The sequence below is a fragment of the Oxyura jamaicensis genome, chromosome 4, assembly GCF_011077185.1.
Source record: "Oxyura jamaicensis isolate SHBP4307 breed ruddy duck chromosome 4, BPBGC_Ojam_1.0, whole genome shotgun sequence".
NCBI lineage: Eukaryota > Metazoa > Chordata > Aves > Anseriformes > Anatidae > Oxyura > Oxyura jamaicensis.
Genome location: NC_048896.1, coordinates 17,379,651 through 17,397,010, shown reverse-complemented (window position 1 = coordinate 17,397,010; position 17,360 = coordinate 17,379,651). Strand labels below are relative to the sequence as shown.

Genomic DNA, 17,360 nt, shown 5'->3' with positions numbered 1-17,360 from the left:
TGGCCATCCTCCTGGACAATACCAGAGGGCTGCCCTGCCTCATATCCACCATACCTTTGAATTACCACTGGGTTTTCTCAATTACGCCAGCACATAAACCCATCTGTGAGTTGCTGTGGCAGGACACAGAAGCAGGGACACAGAGCTGTATCTCCTCGTGACCAGTCTTTTTCTGTCATGCCAGGAGTAGGAACTGCATGGTTTTCTGCAGGTATAGCTTACTCTGATTTTTATTGCCCTAAGCTATGTCATTTAGCAAAGCTGACTTCATGGAAAGAAGCACAGAGGCTGGAAAGGACCACAAAAGCTTTGTAACTCCAGTTCTGTGCACTGACTTGCAAGCAGGTGTATTTGGGTCACCCTCAATAGAGATCTGTCTAAATTATTTTTTAAAAGCACCAAGTCTGACAGGGACTCACAAACTCCCTAGGAGACCTGTTCTAGTGAATAAGATCCATATGATGGGAAGAATTTGAATGCATAATCTATATACCCCTTATTAAAAATTAAACCAATGTCCTGTCCTGTCCCTGATGAGCACACAAGAAAATTGATCCTTATCCTCTTTTTAATACTTCAAATGCACTTGGAGAGTATTAAATTGTGCCTACCCGATCGTCCTTTATTTCTGACCTGAATCAGTCCATTTCCCTCCACTTTTCCTCCCAGAGTCGTTTTTGAACCTTAGGAATTTTCTTGAGGATTTTCTCTAGTTTGCCTCCACGTTTCTTAGCGTGTTCTGTCCGTACCAAAACTCATTACCCCAAGCTTAACTAAGGCCACACAGAGAGACCAAATCCCTTCCAGTCTGAATGCACACTCATGTATGAGACAGAAAAATTGGTTCAGCTCTACTAACATTTGGGAGTCAAAGAAAAAAAAAAGACACTTGGATTCTTCTTTGTAGAGGGAGAAGTAAAACCCTGCTATCCCCACCTTGCTGGAAGCAACGTTTTGGGAGCGTTACATGGAGGATACAGGTGAAAGACCGCATCACAACTCCAGCACCAAAGATACGGGAGGCTACAAGATATACTGGAAGCATGGTGGGAAATGCTGCAAAGCAGTCAGGGCCTCCTAGTCAAGCTGAACGCAGAGGTAAAAACAACCCCATAATGGAGCGATCATTGTGGTGCCTGAAGAAATAGCTGGATCAAAACAGAAATACACTGGCATTGCTAAGAAGGTGTATATATGGGTTGGGGGGGTTAATGAGAAAAGGAAGAAAGGATTCCCCTTGGGAAAAAAAAGGATTGTGGTCTGTTACCATCTGGTTATAGCAAGACGCTTCTTCATTCATTCATCCCCTCTTCATTCAGTCATTTCAAAGACTGCATGGTAAACGAAGAGATAAAAGTACCATGCCAAGAAAACAGTGTTTAGCATGTTTCTGTGGATTAGCTACTTCATTTTTCGAATATCGTTGGAGCTGAAGGGCTCTGGCTGCCTAGGGGGAATTGAGCTTTTCACATCAAGGCCATGACATGTCTAGGCAGGAGGCAAAATTGCCTCCAGCAGAAGGTAGCAACTTGACTGGTGAATTCGAATCACTGTAGCTGGAGCTGCTATTCTCTGTGCAGCTGCACTTCTGTGCAAAGGCTTTCGTCCTGATGACTGATTTTTAACAAAATGATTTGCTTTTGTCTTCTGTTGCTCCATGTTAACCCTTGTTATCTTGGAATGGGATCTGACCACTTACATACTTGGGTGGCCCATCACCAGGATGGCTGTAACAAGACAACCAAAGAAAACATTACAATTCACATCTAGCTGGTGATAAGACCAATTAAATGGCTTAGAAACTTCTTCCTTTTCAGTGCTGGATTTACAAACTTTTACATATATTTCCTTCTGTATTCTTCTATTGTTCTGACTCAGTTGGCTCCAGAGACCACAGTCAGGAACAAAGTTTTCGGTGTCATAGGGGGAACCGAACTCCAGCCAGCATTACTCTCTGTGTCTCTCGCAGAAAGCTAGTTATACCAGGTCCTATGTTTCTCATTGAGACGTAGATCACTAAGTCTGTAGCCAAAACCAAAAGGAGCAAAGGCTAGCAATGAATGTAGATCATCTGGCACAGAAGGCAGATCCCTACACTTCCAGGCTGACAAATCAGCTTAAATGGGAATCTACAGTCTGTGATGATGGCTATCACAGTGTCAGGCCACACAGTTGTATTAATTCACCTGCATAATCCTGCAGCATGATTGAATGACTGAAATGAACATGTCAGTGCGCAGGTCAGTGAAGCAGTCTTTGATCAGCTGGAGGGTTGACAGTGTCCTGGCTACTGCGTGGCTTGCTTCTGTTGGAAGTCTGGAGTATATGCTGGCATCACTCTGCTGGCGGAGATGTCTCTTGTCTCTGGAAATCTGAGGGCTGGTAGCTTTTGTTTTAGAAATATTATTTTACAAATGCTTTCAGAATACACTGGTATTTTTTCAGAATACACTCTTTTTTTCTTTTTTTTTTTCTTTTTTTTTTTTTTTTTCAGAAATAGCCCCAAATAAAGAATCTGAAAGCTTGCATGATTCCACGTGTAGGTTACATGGCTTTGTATACACATTGGTATTACTCTCTTGGACAACCATTGGTAAAGAAGGCTTGATCAGCTCAAATGGTGTACCCAAAGCCACGGAGAGTCAGCAGAGGAGACTGGAATAAAACACAAGTCCCCAGATACCCCAGCCTGTGTGGAGGATAGCTGCTGCTATTTGGGCACAAAGCATTTCCACAGCTTTAAAAGAGAAATGTTTTATTTATGTTGACACACAAAGATTAGAAGCAGAGTGAGAAACAATGAGTGGCGGGGGAAACGTATGAAATGTTGTCATGCTGTCAATGTTACATCCCCAGAATTAGCAACACTACCAGGCTGTGCTGAAGTAGGTTTTTCTGTTTCCCCTGTGCTGTAACAGCAATGTAGTACTTTTGTCCTCTATCTACTGGCATCAGAGCTGTTGCCAAGGAGTGAGGCACAGCTGTGCATGCACAATCTGCCCTAAGCCTTAGCTGCCTGTGTGGGCACCGCACGTGCACTGGCAAATGCTCCTGACCCCAGTCCAGAAGCAAATTCACTGCATTCTCTTATTTGCTGCTGATAAATTATGTACCATTTTCCCAGCTGTTTTCATGGGAAAATGGAATAATCAGAGTGAGAAATGAAAGACAGTAACATCCTGTAAGTGTTGTGTGTTTGTAATAAGAAAGGTTCAGAATTCTTTCACACAAGCGGTTAGGAGACTCGCCTCAGAACATGAGTTTAAATCAAGAGATTTCTCAAAGGTGGAAAAAAGGATAAAAAATACCACATGGAAAGGAACTGAAAAGAATAGAATCTAATAACATAGAATCAAAGAAACTCCAAGATCTGAAATGACAACCACAACAGAGTGAAAGGCAGCAAAGACAAAAGGTACAACTAGGTAGGAGATCAAGCATACTAGAAAAATATTTAACGTACTTGAAACAAAACGGCTTTTAAAACAAACCTGTTTTCACCAAAGAAATAGGTGAGAATTCTGAAAAAAAAAAAGGGTCATATCATCTTTTATTAATCAGGCTTCATTCAGCATTCCCTGCCTTTCTCAAGGTGATAACTTCAAAATCCAGACAAGCCTGTTGATTGTTTATGTAAATATTGACTGTCAGGTAATGTGTAGGCACGCTTTCTTTATTAGAAATTCAAGGGACAAGAAGACAAGATGGTGATATTCCTTATTCTCTCTGTCCTGAGAAAACAACTGTCTTTGATTAACTTTCCAGCACTAAAAGTTTGGTCATTTCCTGTTCTCATTAAACAGGACAGGATGCTACTTCTCCTTTATGGACATCACAGGACAGTACGAAAGACCTTTGCCTACATGGATTAAAGAAACTTGATTTGTCCTTCATTACAAGCCTTAACTCCAGGAGCTGGCTATTGTTTGACATTTCTGGTTATTTTAATCTCCCTCTGAAAGGCTCGACTAACCATGTTCATCGGACTTCATCAGATGACTCACCGTTTTGTTCTCGTGAGTCATTCAATCAGTTAAAATCAAGAACACAATAGTTGCCATTTCACATTAGACTACCTGCTCATGCAACAAAGTCTAGTTCTGGTGGCAATTAGCACCTGATGCGTATGGAGTTTAAATGATGTCTCAGAACTCATGCATGGCCTGACTCCTAGATCACTGAATAGGAGATTGTTTGGTTTTGTTTTTAATCAACAGCAGATTTTCAATCACATTTTCAATACACCTACACAGCTCCACCATGCATTTGGTATTGTAAAAGCTTTTTAGATTACAGAAAGCCTGGGTTTTAGAACAGTGTGTACTGGAACGTTGAAGGAAAACTCTGAATGCAGAATCACCTTATAAAGAAGTAATTATTTAAACCAGAGTCTTGGCATGTGCCAACCAATTTCACATTGTCTTTTTAAGTAGCTAAAGAACATCCAGAGACCCTAAACAAATTAACTGCTTCATGCGGAAAAGCCTTCTGAATACTGTAAGAAGAATTTTAAATCTAGTAATCTAATATCTACTGATGGTCAATCATTGAGTGGTGTTCACATAGAAAATACAATGTGATACCATGAAGGTGAAAAGCAATTTCTGCTTTATATCACCTGTGTTAATACTGTGAGTCATTTGAATTCAATCTATGAAGCTTTCCTGGAATCCTGAAATGCTTAATTGGTGATTTGGCCATTTTAATGAAAGGCCATGTCTGGCTCTCTTTTGGAAAAAGTAGCAGGTCAGATGATAAACCTAGAGACCCAATTTCTCCAGTATATGACTGTAAAAACTACCAATTACAAGAGGTGTGATATTCGGCCAGGCCTTTAATTTGTAGTCTCAGCAGCTCTCCATGTGTGCTACACTGCCAATCCAGTTGCTACTGAAGAGGGAGGGAGGCATTTCAAATGGTGAAAGCTGCTGCAGCAAATCAGGATTGTCATTTTGCTTCTCAGTTCTACTGAACGAATGTCTCTATCACAGCAATAAGCCCACCACCAGTTCTCTAGCTAGTAGGTCACTGGTCTTCTTTAAATAGTGATTAAAAGGGGACACTTCTGACTTGTACAACAATTACCATTTGCATTGCACAAGAGGTTATTCCAAATCAGTCTGTACCTACAGCAAATGTACAGGAATATTGTGGGCCTTGATTTCCTGCCTGCAAAATGGAAACACTTGCTTTTAAAGATTTTTAGAGCAAGAGGCTGGGAGACTGTGGCTGGTATCATCCCAAAGCCATGATTACACTCAACTGACAGGGAATTCCTCTACAACTTTTATTCAGTGACCCTGTAAGGTAGCACCAGCTTCTTGTGCCAAAGTCTCAAATGCTGACCACTATGCCAACCAGATGTATGCCAACCATACGCTGACCACTGGTCAGCGTATCCAAAGACACACACTGCCTGTTTTCCTCCTGAGCAGAGTTAATATTCAGACAGCAGAAAACAATCACTCACCATCTTGATGGTTACCTGAATCAGCTGGAGACTTGCTGCGGCGCATAGGAGCTGGACTCTTTGCTGAGCTCTTCTGAGGGGTGGGAGATGACTTACTGCCCGTGGCGGTCGCTGGGCTCCCTTTCATCACCCGGCACTCTGAGGAAACAAACAGCATCCGTGGTCATGTCCCTGCCTAATCTCGCTGTCTATGGACACTAGGCGCGAAACACCCATGGGTGCCTTAGTGCTTTTTGTCTCCAAAAAGTGCTTTTTGTCTCCAAAGAGCTGCAGAAAACCTCAGCACTAAGGGAGAAACTGGCATTTCCACATTTTCTTCAGGGCAGAAAGGTGACATTTTAGGGGGAGAGCAAAGGAACAGGTTTGCTTCTCTAGAGGAGTTGCTGAGACTGTACGTCTAGATCAGGCTGTTCTCCCTGGCAGGGCCCATGGTTCTACCTGTGTTCTATTGAGGATTTTCTGCCCTTCCCCTTGCCTCGGTGCCCACCAACTAGTGAGCACAGTGAAAAAAGTCAGCACCTAGTAAGGGAAGCATCAGGCCAAAAAAAAAGTTCTCCTATAATCCTCCCGTGAAGACCTAGTGGTAGTAATGATGAGTGCCATTTACGCAGGTGTAGAAAGCCAGCAAATAGCTCGTGGCATGACTTAAAGACCTCTAAGTTGTGCCTGGGACACCCGCCCCAGGAAGCTTTCACCCAGCCTGAACCAACCTCTTTCTGTGTTTCAACAAGCTGCAACTTTACAGATGCAGAAAGCAAAGATGACAAAATGGTTTTACAGAACACATCTTCTGTCCTGGCCAGTCGTCCCTTTCTGAAAGGTTTACATAAACAAATCTAGTAGATTTATGTGCTTAAAGGTAAGAGCAGATGAGACTGTTTTCTTAAAAAAATAAGTAAGCTAGGAAGAGGGAGAAATGTAAACACGATGGACAGTGTCCTGCAGATGGGAACTAAATGCTGACAAACTCACGTGTGTCCCTGGAATTCAGGCATGTCAGATCCTCAAAACCAAGGTTTATTTACATAGAGACTTCATAGAAAAAGAACTTTGCCATCCTTGAAGCAAACTTTACTCAGTTAGGATGGTGGCAATATAAAGGGAATTCCCTTTTTTATCAAACGCTACCTGGTCTCACCTAACCTCCTACAACAGATTGTCCTCACCAGTCTGTGAAAAACAGGTGTTTTTTTTACGGGTGTGAATTAGATGTTCCACATACAGGCAGGTTTTCATTGGGAAGTTCAGCTCAGCATGCATGGGCTGCATTCCCTAATGGGAATGAACAAACGCAGTACAAGGCGGATCAGTAACTGGTCAACCGAAAACAAGTTGTCTGACCTAAATGCATGTGCTATTTATTTATATGTCAGAATATCTATGAAAATGTAATTGCCCTAAATTTTTCCCCGGGCCTTCCTCATTTTCAGACAGTCAAAAGCCAGTCTCTTTTTCTTCCAGATGGTTTGTGGGAGAGTTTGCTGTTGGGTCATGCAGTACAAGAATGTGAGGAGATGATTCCCTGTGCTCCAGAGATGTTGCATGGTGATAAACCTACAATAAGTTTATTCTCTCTCCTAGATTTTGTAAACTGTAAGTTAGGTTAGAAATAGTTGTGTGTGTTTTGTTTTTGTTTTCCTAAAATACCTGACTTCTTAAAGATGATGCCACAGAAAGGCTTGTAGGGCTTCAGAGCAGATACACCCCAATTTTTTAAGCATGTATATGTAATAAGTAATGACAGTGGGACAAGTTGACTTTTTCTCCTTGGTACTAAATAATCAAGTTTGATGAGGCACTGTGAGATAGGCACTCAGGAGAGTGTGCAAATAATTGTTCCTGGTATTAATCAGCCAGACCAAAACATGGGAAAAACTCATCTTTGGGCACTGGAGAAGGAATATTTGCTACAGCTCTTGCACATAGCTGTGTAACAAAAACAATGCAATGTTTGGATCTCAGAGAGCAATTCATTTGCCCAGGCCAAGGCACCAAATGCTACATGAGGTGCCCTAGAGAACAGCCCCCCTGGGGCAGAGCGAGCCTCCTGGTGCCCCTGTGTCAAATCTGTAAGTCAGATATAGGCTCTCAGAAACCAAGGGAGTTTAAAAGGGTGTGAAACATCAGTTTTTAGTCACCTGAATTACTCCGTAAATATAAACCTAAAAATGGAAAATACTTTATGTTGCCTCCTTTCAAGAGATAATCCAAATTTATTTTTTCCCCAAAGGAGTAATTCCTTGCAAAGAAGCTTTGCATTTTCCAGCACAGAAACGCTGACTGAGGGATTTCTCCAGCTCAGCTGTTGGCAAGTGCCAGTACACCAAAGGCAATTACTGAGCATTTGTACATCTTGAAACAAGGTGGTAAGCGTGGGGATCTGATTGTGCTGACATCAGTATAAACAGGCCTCTTAACATCATGGGGGTGAGATTTCAGTGTGCTGTTACTGAAACCAGCAGGCATGAATGAGACAGAGCAACAGCATCTGGAAGGTGCTCAGCAAAAGGGGTTCCAGGGCAGAAGTTGTGGTGGGCAGTCAGGAGGAAAAAGATGACATAATCCGCTCTCACGGTATTTCTCGTTTTGTTTCCTGATGTCCTGCCAGAGTGAACATAATAGCCAGCAATCTAAGTGCATGTCATCCAAATAGGCAAGAAAAAATACCCGTGACAGAGGAAATTTTAATAAGTGACATTCATCTGCAAGACCTCAGCTTCTCCTTGCAGCATCTGACTCATAACAAGGAAGGATGAGGAGCAGATAATGGGAAAACGCTGCTGGCTAATGGCTCCTCATCTGTTTCTTGAGAGGTTCTGGGCACCCCCGCCCCCCTGAAAATAAAACGGAGAGCTGCAGTTGCTCAGTGCCAGCCCAACAGCAAGCTTGGCTTATTTTTGTTAGAGAAATCCAAGCTGGAAAAATTAGCAGAAACCAGGAGTGTAGGCAGAGGGCTGGGCTTCCCATCAAGTTGTTCCGCTAGGATTGCATGCAATCTGTTTTACAGTGTGGGACTCCCCATGGAGCTGACTCAAGTGCAGAGCGTTAAAATAAAATATGAAGCTCACATTACAGATCACTCCTCCAGCCTGACACAGTTCTTTGTCTGCAAAGTTTCACCTGAACCTTGGAAACACTGAAATACCCAAGACCACCAAATGGGTTCATCTGGAGTACACAGGTGAGAAGTACCAGTGTCAAATAAAATCAGTCTTGCTAAGAAGTCATGAAAATGTGGTGTTTGAATATTAGAGGCTGCTTCACCTCCTGGTATACAGCAAGAGTTCTCTTTGGTCTTCGATGCTGAGCCAGTTTGTAGCATACAAGACAGCATGTAGCTCCTGTTCCCTACACAGGATGCCTACAAGCTTTCAGAAGTAAGTCTGAATGTTTGGAGACCACCTTTTCTCCTAGTTTAAATAGCCAAAACTGCATTCATTGACTTGCTGCGCTCACTGGCACCAGCAGACAGCCTGTGCTGTTGGGATATACAGTTGCCAGGTAGGGTAGGTGGTAACTCCTACAAGCAAGCTCTGTATATTCTGTGAAATCAAAAATTTCATGGTTTAATTGATCACAGAGACTCACATTATTACAGACTTGTGGTTACAATCATAACAGGGACAAATAATGGTGCCGTCCCCAGTCCCACCTAACACGGGAATTACTGCTCTGCTTTTTGAATCAGCAGAAGAAAGAATTAGAGGGAGTGATTCTTCTTTTTAACTGTGCTTGTTCCCATTTTTAATATTTCAAGCACACCTAAGGACAGGATTGACAAACAATGTGTATGTGTTTCAAATAGAAACGTAGAGACTATTCTTCTACTGTTTAGTTCACAAGAAAAATATTTTCATCTGATTGCAACTAGATAAAGTTTAAAGGATATACAAGACCAGATTTTGCAATAAATATCAAAGTAATGGAACAGTGTAGCAGTCCACCTACTTTGACATGGACTATCTCAGTCAGTGTTTGCCTAATTAAAATATCCACCAACTGTACTAATATCACTACAGGATGTTGACTACCATGTACTAGGCCTTAAAGAACAGAACAAAAGCATGCAGCATTATTATCTGTTACAAGAAACTGAATGGCAATCAAATAAAAACAGACTGGAGAGTAGTGTGCATTTAATGTTACCGCTTTCATCCAGAGAAAAGTCATCCTGTGCATAGCGGAATTTTTCTGGACCACAGGCGATAAACACATCATCATCCCCAAAGAAATCGTGGAGACAGGTCACCTACAGAGAGAGCAAAGTCATTCATTTTATTTTTAATTGGCAACATTCTGATGTGGCTCAGCTTTAATTTAAACAGGAGGGCGCTGCCTTTCCGCTGTTTCCCCATCCCATGCTAATGCACTCCTGCTTGGTGCACAGCACAGCTTCTCTGGGCAAGTCAAGCAGAACAGTGTAATTAAAAAAAAAAAAAAAAAAAAAAGAAGAAGAAGAAGGAAAAGAATCCCAAATGCCCTGCAAAATCCAATGAAGTATGGCATTTCCCATCCTTTCGGGAGCTGACAGGCTACATTAATCATCCTAATGAATGGTACAGGCATTCCTGAGCTACTTCTACAATAAGAAGCAGGGGTGACCACTCGCAGGGTTGGTAGGCAAGCCTGTGACACCACTGCCTATGCTGATGAGTCTCTTAATACCAACAGAGCCAAAAACTTAAGGACTGCCAAGAAAATAAAGAGTGGTTGGGCACACTACAGAAGATGTCTCCACTTGAACGCCATTAGCGCTTCAAGCAGGTAGTTTGCACCTGCAGGTAGTTTCAGAGCTGGTCAGGAGACCTTAAAAACACCTGTCTTCCCCTCCTCTCCCACATCCCTCTACCACCTGTGTGCCTGGTTGGTCTGAAAAGCTGGGAGCACAGCTATGCCCTGTTTGAATCAGCCAGGACAGTACTGCTGGTGGCCGTTCAACATCCATTTTTCTAGGTGCTGCTCTGTGAACGAGCAATTCAGATATTTACACAGTTACAGTCATGGTAATTTGCACGATTGCCAGTGAAATAATGGATGCAATTACACAACAGCAGCAAGATAACTATGCTAATGGTAACTCCACTGGAGCCAGTGGTAATGACACATTAACTCATGTTAATGCTATTGTGTAATCTCCAGTACTGAAAGTTAATTCAAGTCATCTCCGTGCAAGGACTAGCAGAAAAACAGAACCTTTAACACCCAGACTTGTCATCGGCATCTTGCAGAAAATTAATCAGGCTCCTGGCAAGCTGACAGGTGCTCTTCTGAGGTAAAGAAAGACGGTGCTCTTCCATCTTCACAGACTGCTTTGAAAACTCATGAAATAACGCTTATTTTCAAGAGAGGAAAAACACTACTGAGAAAATGTTGGAAAGTCCAACCACAAAGCCTTAATGTTCAAGAGGCAAGTGTGTTCAGCCCTGAAACTGCATCCGCAGGCTGGAGGGACACCTAAGGACCTCTACCCAGTTGACAGTCTAGAGCTTCAGCCTGAGGTCCTGATGAAGTACCGTGTCAGGAGGCTGAAAAAATGCTCATCCGCAAGCACACCGACCTGGAGCATCGCCAGCATCGGCCAGCCTGGTGCAGCCCACCAGCAGCACATCTGCGCACCTGGGTGAGCCCAGCAACACGGGCACATACCTACTGCCAAGGGGTGGAGTTTAAAAACAAACAGTTAAGCTTTTTCACAAGGCCATTCCAAGTGTCTGCAAGATTGGCACCAACATTTATAACGGAGATATCAGCCTGACAGCTGAAGCCCAGTGCTTTGGGATGGCTGCCCACTGGGGTCTCTACAGAGGATCAGATGCATTGCAAGGGACTGGAGAAGCTTACTGCAGACAGGGCTGAATTTTCATACCTACTGATCTGTTTGAGCCGGACTGTGAAAATTTCAAGCTCTAATAAATAAAATATAAAGAAGGCTTTTGGCTATCCTAAAAGGCTCAGTATTTCACACTGGTTAATATAATGTATAATTAAAGCACTGCCTAAGAGTGCCAGCTCTGTTTACAATGCCAAACATTAGGGAAAAACCTCCTTTTCTCTTCGGCATGACTTTCAGAATGGAGCAAGATGAAATCTGCCATGGCATTGATTAAAGACAGAATTTTCTTTACAGACTTCAGTGAATACCAATTTCCATTTGTTTAAAATTAGGCTGAAAATAGTTAACACATTACCTATTGAGAATTTTCCCACATAAAAGATGACATTTCAAACCAGCACTTGGTATTACAGTCCTCCCCGAGGGCGTATGGCACTGATTCATTTGCAAATAATTGGGTTTGGCTCAGTACACAAGTTCCCATCTGCCTGCTAAGTGCTATACCTATGCCATGGAAAAGACTCGTGGGTTGCTTGGCTCACCCTTCAGTATGGAAACTGCTGTGCACTTAAACTTCACACAAAGCTAGATCACAACAGAAAGGTTCAGCAAGTTCACAGCCTTTTAGACAAAATCAGAAAAAATCCAGAAGGCGCTTTCACTGACTCCAGGTCACAAGTCAAAGTGTATATTTTGTCCTTGAACTCCCCATGACCACCACAAGCAAAAAGGAAATCCAGGCAACCAAGGAAATCTTCTGATCAAGGGTCCAGATGCGATGGAAAGCTACCAGCATGCACGAGGACAGAGACCCAATTACATGTCAAGCAGACTTCCCTTTGTTTCATTCTTTTCCCTTCAGACCGGAGGTTATGTCTATGTTATATTTACGAGCAGCTGGCTGGTTGAGTACTGGAGGCTAGTAAATAAACTAGATAACTTATTTGTTGTGCTCCTAATATTCAGGAAACAACATCTTCTGTATTTGTTTCATTTGTTCCCTTTCATTTTCTGATGTAACTCAGCATAATATGGTGGAAAAGACAGCCCAAAACTAACCCTTTTCTCATCAAACAACGGGAAACACTGCAGAATTCAGAAAATAACGTCACTTCATGCAGTTCTAAGATAGCCACATCGCCTCTGTTCACCGTGTGTGGTATTTCCTATTTACCTTTTGATAAGCAAACTTAAATCCCTGATCACTACTGTATGTCCCTCCATACACATCACTGTCTACACAAAGTTGCTGGAATAAACTTTCTTCATGAAAATACGCAACTCAAGTGCTGGATCTTACTGCAGCAGAGCCAGCTTGCCTAAGTGTGCATAGAAAAAGAAAAAAACATTGGGAAAAAGCCCGGAATAACCTTAAAAATCTTCTGATCTCTATTCTTCAGAAGTCTTTTGCTGTCAGGACCATTACACTAATCAACTGTTCTCATTATATCCAATAATTAGCCTGGAACACCATGAAAACCCTGGAAAAATTTACCCCAGAGGACAACCTGAAAATCATTGTTTTTATATGCTGCATCTTGCTCTTAGCTGGGAATTCATTAAAACAGGACAGGAAAATGGTAGCAGCCTGCTACTGCAAAGACCTGGAAATGGGGACTGTGTTGGTGACTGTTATCGTGCACAATTAGCAACGACACCAGAAACCATGAAATTAGTAAGGTTTTGGTTTTATAGTTTTTAAAAATCTATAAACTTTATTATTATTATTTACAATGGAGAACTAAACTTGTGTATATAATTATAGTAGACAGAATAGAAAGCATTGGTTTCCAAGATGAATGTCCATCCCTTTGTTTAAAGGAGGAATTTTAATTTGAAATTCAGGATTAAAAAGATAATATTGACATAAAACGGATCATATTGCATGAAATGTTTTCTCTCCATTTCCTGCAGCTTAAGCAATGCCAATAAAGAAAGCTAAATCACACTCCAGTAGATGAGGCATAAATTTATTTCTTAGCAAGTAATTTTTTCTAATACATTTGATGGTAATTTCTTTCTTGGTGTCAAGTTTTGATTTTTTTAGACTTTATAGTATATATAAGGGAAGAAATAGAAGTTGGCAGAGATTAATAGATTTAAGGGAGCACAAGACTACTTGCGATTCCTTACGTTTTCACCAAGTGTAGTTTCTTTCCTTGTTAAATGAAATCCTTCTCTGCGTATATTAGAAAAACCTTCCCTGAGCAGACAATGTAGCTAGGATTTCCAGGAGGGAATTCCTGCAGTGACATTCCATTACTGCCTGCTGCAGCAATTTTAATCGCAGAAAGGAAAGATAACGGCCTTCTGAGGGACGTTGAGCCTTCTAGTTCCTTTTACCACAGTAGCTGTAGAACTATTTCTCAGGATTTTGACAAAATGGAGCTTGCCTCAAACATCTCCCTGGATGTGTGCTTCAATGTCTTTGATGCTGTAGGTATTCGGAGCTCACCTGGAAAAGGAGCAGTAAATATGCAGGGTAGATGTGCACAGCTGTGAATAACCAGCTATTTCTACCATCCTCCAGGAGGCAGCAGAAGTATTTCAAAATTATAATTCAGAAATGAATGAAATAACTAAAAACAATTAGGAAACAATAGCCTGAAGACTTAAAACCTTAGTCTGAGTCACCTATCAGTGCAAAACCTCCTGTGCTTTAAAAGGGTGTTATGATTAACTAGGACCTTTTGTTTCCATTCTTAATCTGCAGAATGACAAAGTTTGCTGTGTCTGCACGGCTAATGGGTTGCCCACACTGTCACTCCTACCAGCAGTATGAAGATTGTCACAGCAGTAACAGGCTCCAGCCACATTTTGGTTGCTTCCACTGCTGGATCGAGCCCTGCAGCTTCTGTGGCTGGCTCTTAGCAGGAGGCCTGGACTGGCCATCGGCATTTGCCAGGAATAACGCAGGGCATGTGTCTGAAGAGGAGTACGCCACCAGGAGGGTTAACTTAACTGTCTTTTTCACCTTTCTGAGAAATGTCTTTATATTATCAGAGGTTCCTATTTTTAGCCGACAGAGCCAGGTGAGGCTGGATGATAAATGATCAGACACTGCAGCCAGTGATTATTCACAACAGTGATTTATGTCCATAATCCTGCTCCCAGATTTTCCATTTCTTCCTTACCTCTCAGAATGAGCTAAGACCTCTGCTTAAATGGCCAGCAGAGATCTGGAAAGGAGATTTGGAATAACACCACCACAGGTCTGACCTGGGGGCTGAACGTCTTCTGTCTCAAGGATTTTTATCTTTAACTCCTTGATTCTGCGTAAGTCTTAGGGTAAGTGAGGGCCAGGGCAAGACTTCTACCTCTGATCCTCTCCCTTGGTCATAAAAACTTGGTTAACTCTTCTCTCTGTAATAACCCTCCTGTTGAAGGATTTAGATAGCAAAAAGAAAGTGACACCAGTACATAGGCAAGCTGAAACTGTTCCTTAATTTTCTGCAGATGTAATAGTTATGCTCAAAGAGAAGAGATGTCTATTTGCTTTCTTTGAATCATCATGATACTTCAGCTTAGAAGCCTCCAGAGTTCAGAACAGGGTAAAAATTGCCTTCAGAAAGAGTTACCATTAATACCAGAAAGACCACAGAAGACAATCTGCATGCCATGCACTCAAAGCCTATCAAGAGCAGAATGAAGACATATTTTTCTTTTCTGAGGTGCTATGGTAAATGCTATAAAATTGAACACACTTGACCACCTGTTAGCTGAAGGCAATGTATTTTAGATGCTTGCTAATGGCCTTTCTCTTTCAACACTCAAGTGCTAGATGGAGCTGACTAGCAGCTATACAGGCACCGAGAGTTAACTGAGCTGAGAACATATCTAAATTCTGTTTAAACTCTGTTTTAACCCAAACTGGAGATCTGATGGATTTATTTATACTCTGACACCTGTGCTCCAAGTCAAATTGGCAGTGGTATGTTTATTTCAGGTCCAAAAAAACAAAGTCTTAAGTCACAAAGGCAGCCATGCTTTACAATTAATCAGTGGTGTGCTTGCAATCAATAAAGCGTGGTGCAGGAACCAAACACATCCAGACTTGTCCACAAGAAGGCTCAGCAAAGTCATGTTTCAGCGTGAATATCAGGAATAATGGACACACTGAGTAGGCTTTAAATGAACTGCTTTTGAGATGGGAAAGATGATAAAACTTATCCAAATTAATATTTAGCTACATATATGGTAAAATATCCTAATTATCAGGGATGTAGATGAGAACCTAAAAATACCCTAATTATCAGGGATGTAGATGAGAACCTTATGAGAAGCAGCTGTAAAAAGGAAGATAGCGCTCAAGGCCAATGGATGAGGGAACAACAAACAACTCATTAGGGAAGGATGAACCATTTGTTGGCAGGAAACAAGGCAAAGATAAGCAAGAAAAGGCCTAAATACTGTCCAACAGAAGGTCAAAGTCCAGAAAGGTAAAAAATTTAACCTCCTCTTCCTCATTGCCTTCATCCTGAAAGACCCCTGCCCACGACCACCAGGCTACATTGCACAGGCACAACCGGGAGGAGCTAAGGGCGGGGAGTATGGAAATGAGTACTTGGAAGAGGTCCGCCTTTTGGGGGGAAAGAATGAACATGTATGAGAGCTCATGTAATATGTAACAGTATTCATGTATAAAATTGTGAGAGACGACCGGGCAGGGGCGCACTTTTTGAGGAAAGCTATTCCCTGTGTGCCCGGTGCACCGCAATAGAAGTATACCTACTTACAACCCTATGGTTGTGGAGTCTTTTCTGCACGTCACTTTCTTTTCTCCGACAAGCTCTTCACCACACGGCCAGAAAGAATAAGATTTCTGATGACTTAAGGGTTTGAGCAGATATAATGGAAAAGAAAGATGTTAATATTGGAATGCACAGCACTTAATACAGTTTTTTTGGTAACAGTCTGAAGACTGAAAGCCCAAAGCAGACACCGAATTGATTTACATTTTATTAGATTTTGGTTTCCTGCATTTAAAAAGAAGGGATGTTTGGATTCAATTACTTCTTTAAAGTATGCACACACCCACTCAATAGATTCCACATTTGCATTCACAGAAAGAAAATTACTTATCTGCTTTTAGGAAAAAAATACTGCTTAAAATGGATAAGCAATAGAAAGATGGGCAGAAAAAGCATGGATGTTGACATCCACAAATGGATTGAGAGCACGCCAGCATACCCAGCCGATGCCAAGGATGTGTGTGCAATATTACACAGTCTCTGGGGACCCTCTCTGAGCTGCCCAGCAGTAAGGCAAGGGGTCTTTGTCATCTGCTCTTCCATCCCTGCTGTGCCAAACATCCATGTGGAAAGCTGTCGAGACCAAGGTCATGCTGGCCCTTCACGATGTAGTGCACATCACGAGGGGAAGGAAAAATTGCCTCTAACATCTAGGTTTCAGCGTGCATAATTTGTCTGCACTATAAAGGACTGCAGTGAGATTTCCATTTTTTAAACATTGGTCAGAGACCTCAGCTTTTTTTTGTATTCACGGAGACCCAGGGCTCACATTTAAACCTGTATTTGTTTCAATCAGACTATGAACTCTTCTGTATAGATTTTTTTTTCCTCCTTTTTCACCTTCAGGAAAGAAAATTCTGGGCAAATCAGCATGATCAAATGTTTTCTTTGATGCATGAGGGAATTTTTACACCCCTTTCCTTCATTTCTCCAACTTAACATCTTTTTATTGATGAAAAATGCAGATCCCCTTAATCAGGCTGCGTAGTAGAGTAAGTTGATTATGAGTGCTTTATGTCCACATGGAGTATTTTGCTATATTGCACCTAAACCAGCTTCTACCCAACATGCATTTTTATGACTGATTTTGTGATACTTATTCAAGTGAAAGAAGAAATATTCATGCACGTACATACTTGGCAGCTTGTAAGACTTGATGCACAAAGAAATGTTGCTCTCAGAAGTGCATCTTTGTTTAAGTATTGGGGATGGAATAGTTGGATAGGATAGGATAGGATAGGGTAGGGTAGGGTAGGGTAGGGTAGGGTAGGGTAGGGTAGGGTAGGGTAGGGTAGGGTAGGGTAGG

At 41.8% G+C, this 17,360-nt stretch overlaps 1 protein-coding gene and 1 long non-coding RNA gene across 8 annotated transcripts in view; both read right to left on the bottom strand.

Moving 5' to 3' along the window:
* Window positions 1–17,360, bottom strand: part of DCX (doublecortin) — an 89,465-nt gene that overhangs the window by 10,579 nt on the left and 61,526 nt on the right. For 2 of the 7 annotated variants that reach the window (XM_035324084.1, XM_035324085.1), the window contains 2 exons: window positions 9,617–9,719; window positions 5,471–5,608 (listed from right to left, as the gene is read on the bottom strand). In XM_035324084.1, coding sequence (XP_035179975.1) covers window positions 5,471–5,608; window positions 9,617–9,719 — 241 coding nt within the window. Of the gene's footprint in view, window positions 1–1,116; window positions 1,728–3,705; window positions 5,342–5,373; window positions 5,609–9,616; window positions 9,720–17,360 lie in introns of those variants that run through there. The other 5 variants (XM_035324086.1, XM_035324087.1, XM_035324088.1 and 2 more) reach the window with 4 other exon arrangements.
* Window positions 15,446–17,360, bottom strand: part of LOC118165804 — a 25,805-nt gene continuing 23,890 nt past the window's right edge. The window contains exon 4 of the long non-coding RNA XR_004750249.1: window positions 15,446–16,077. This is a non-coding gene — a long non-coding RNA (uncharacterized LOC118165804). The remainder of the gene's footprint in view (window positions 16,078–17,360) is intronic.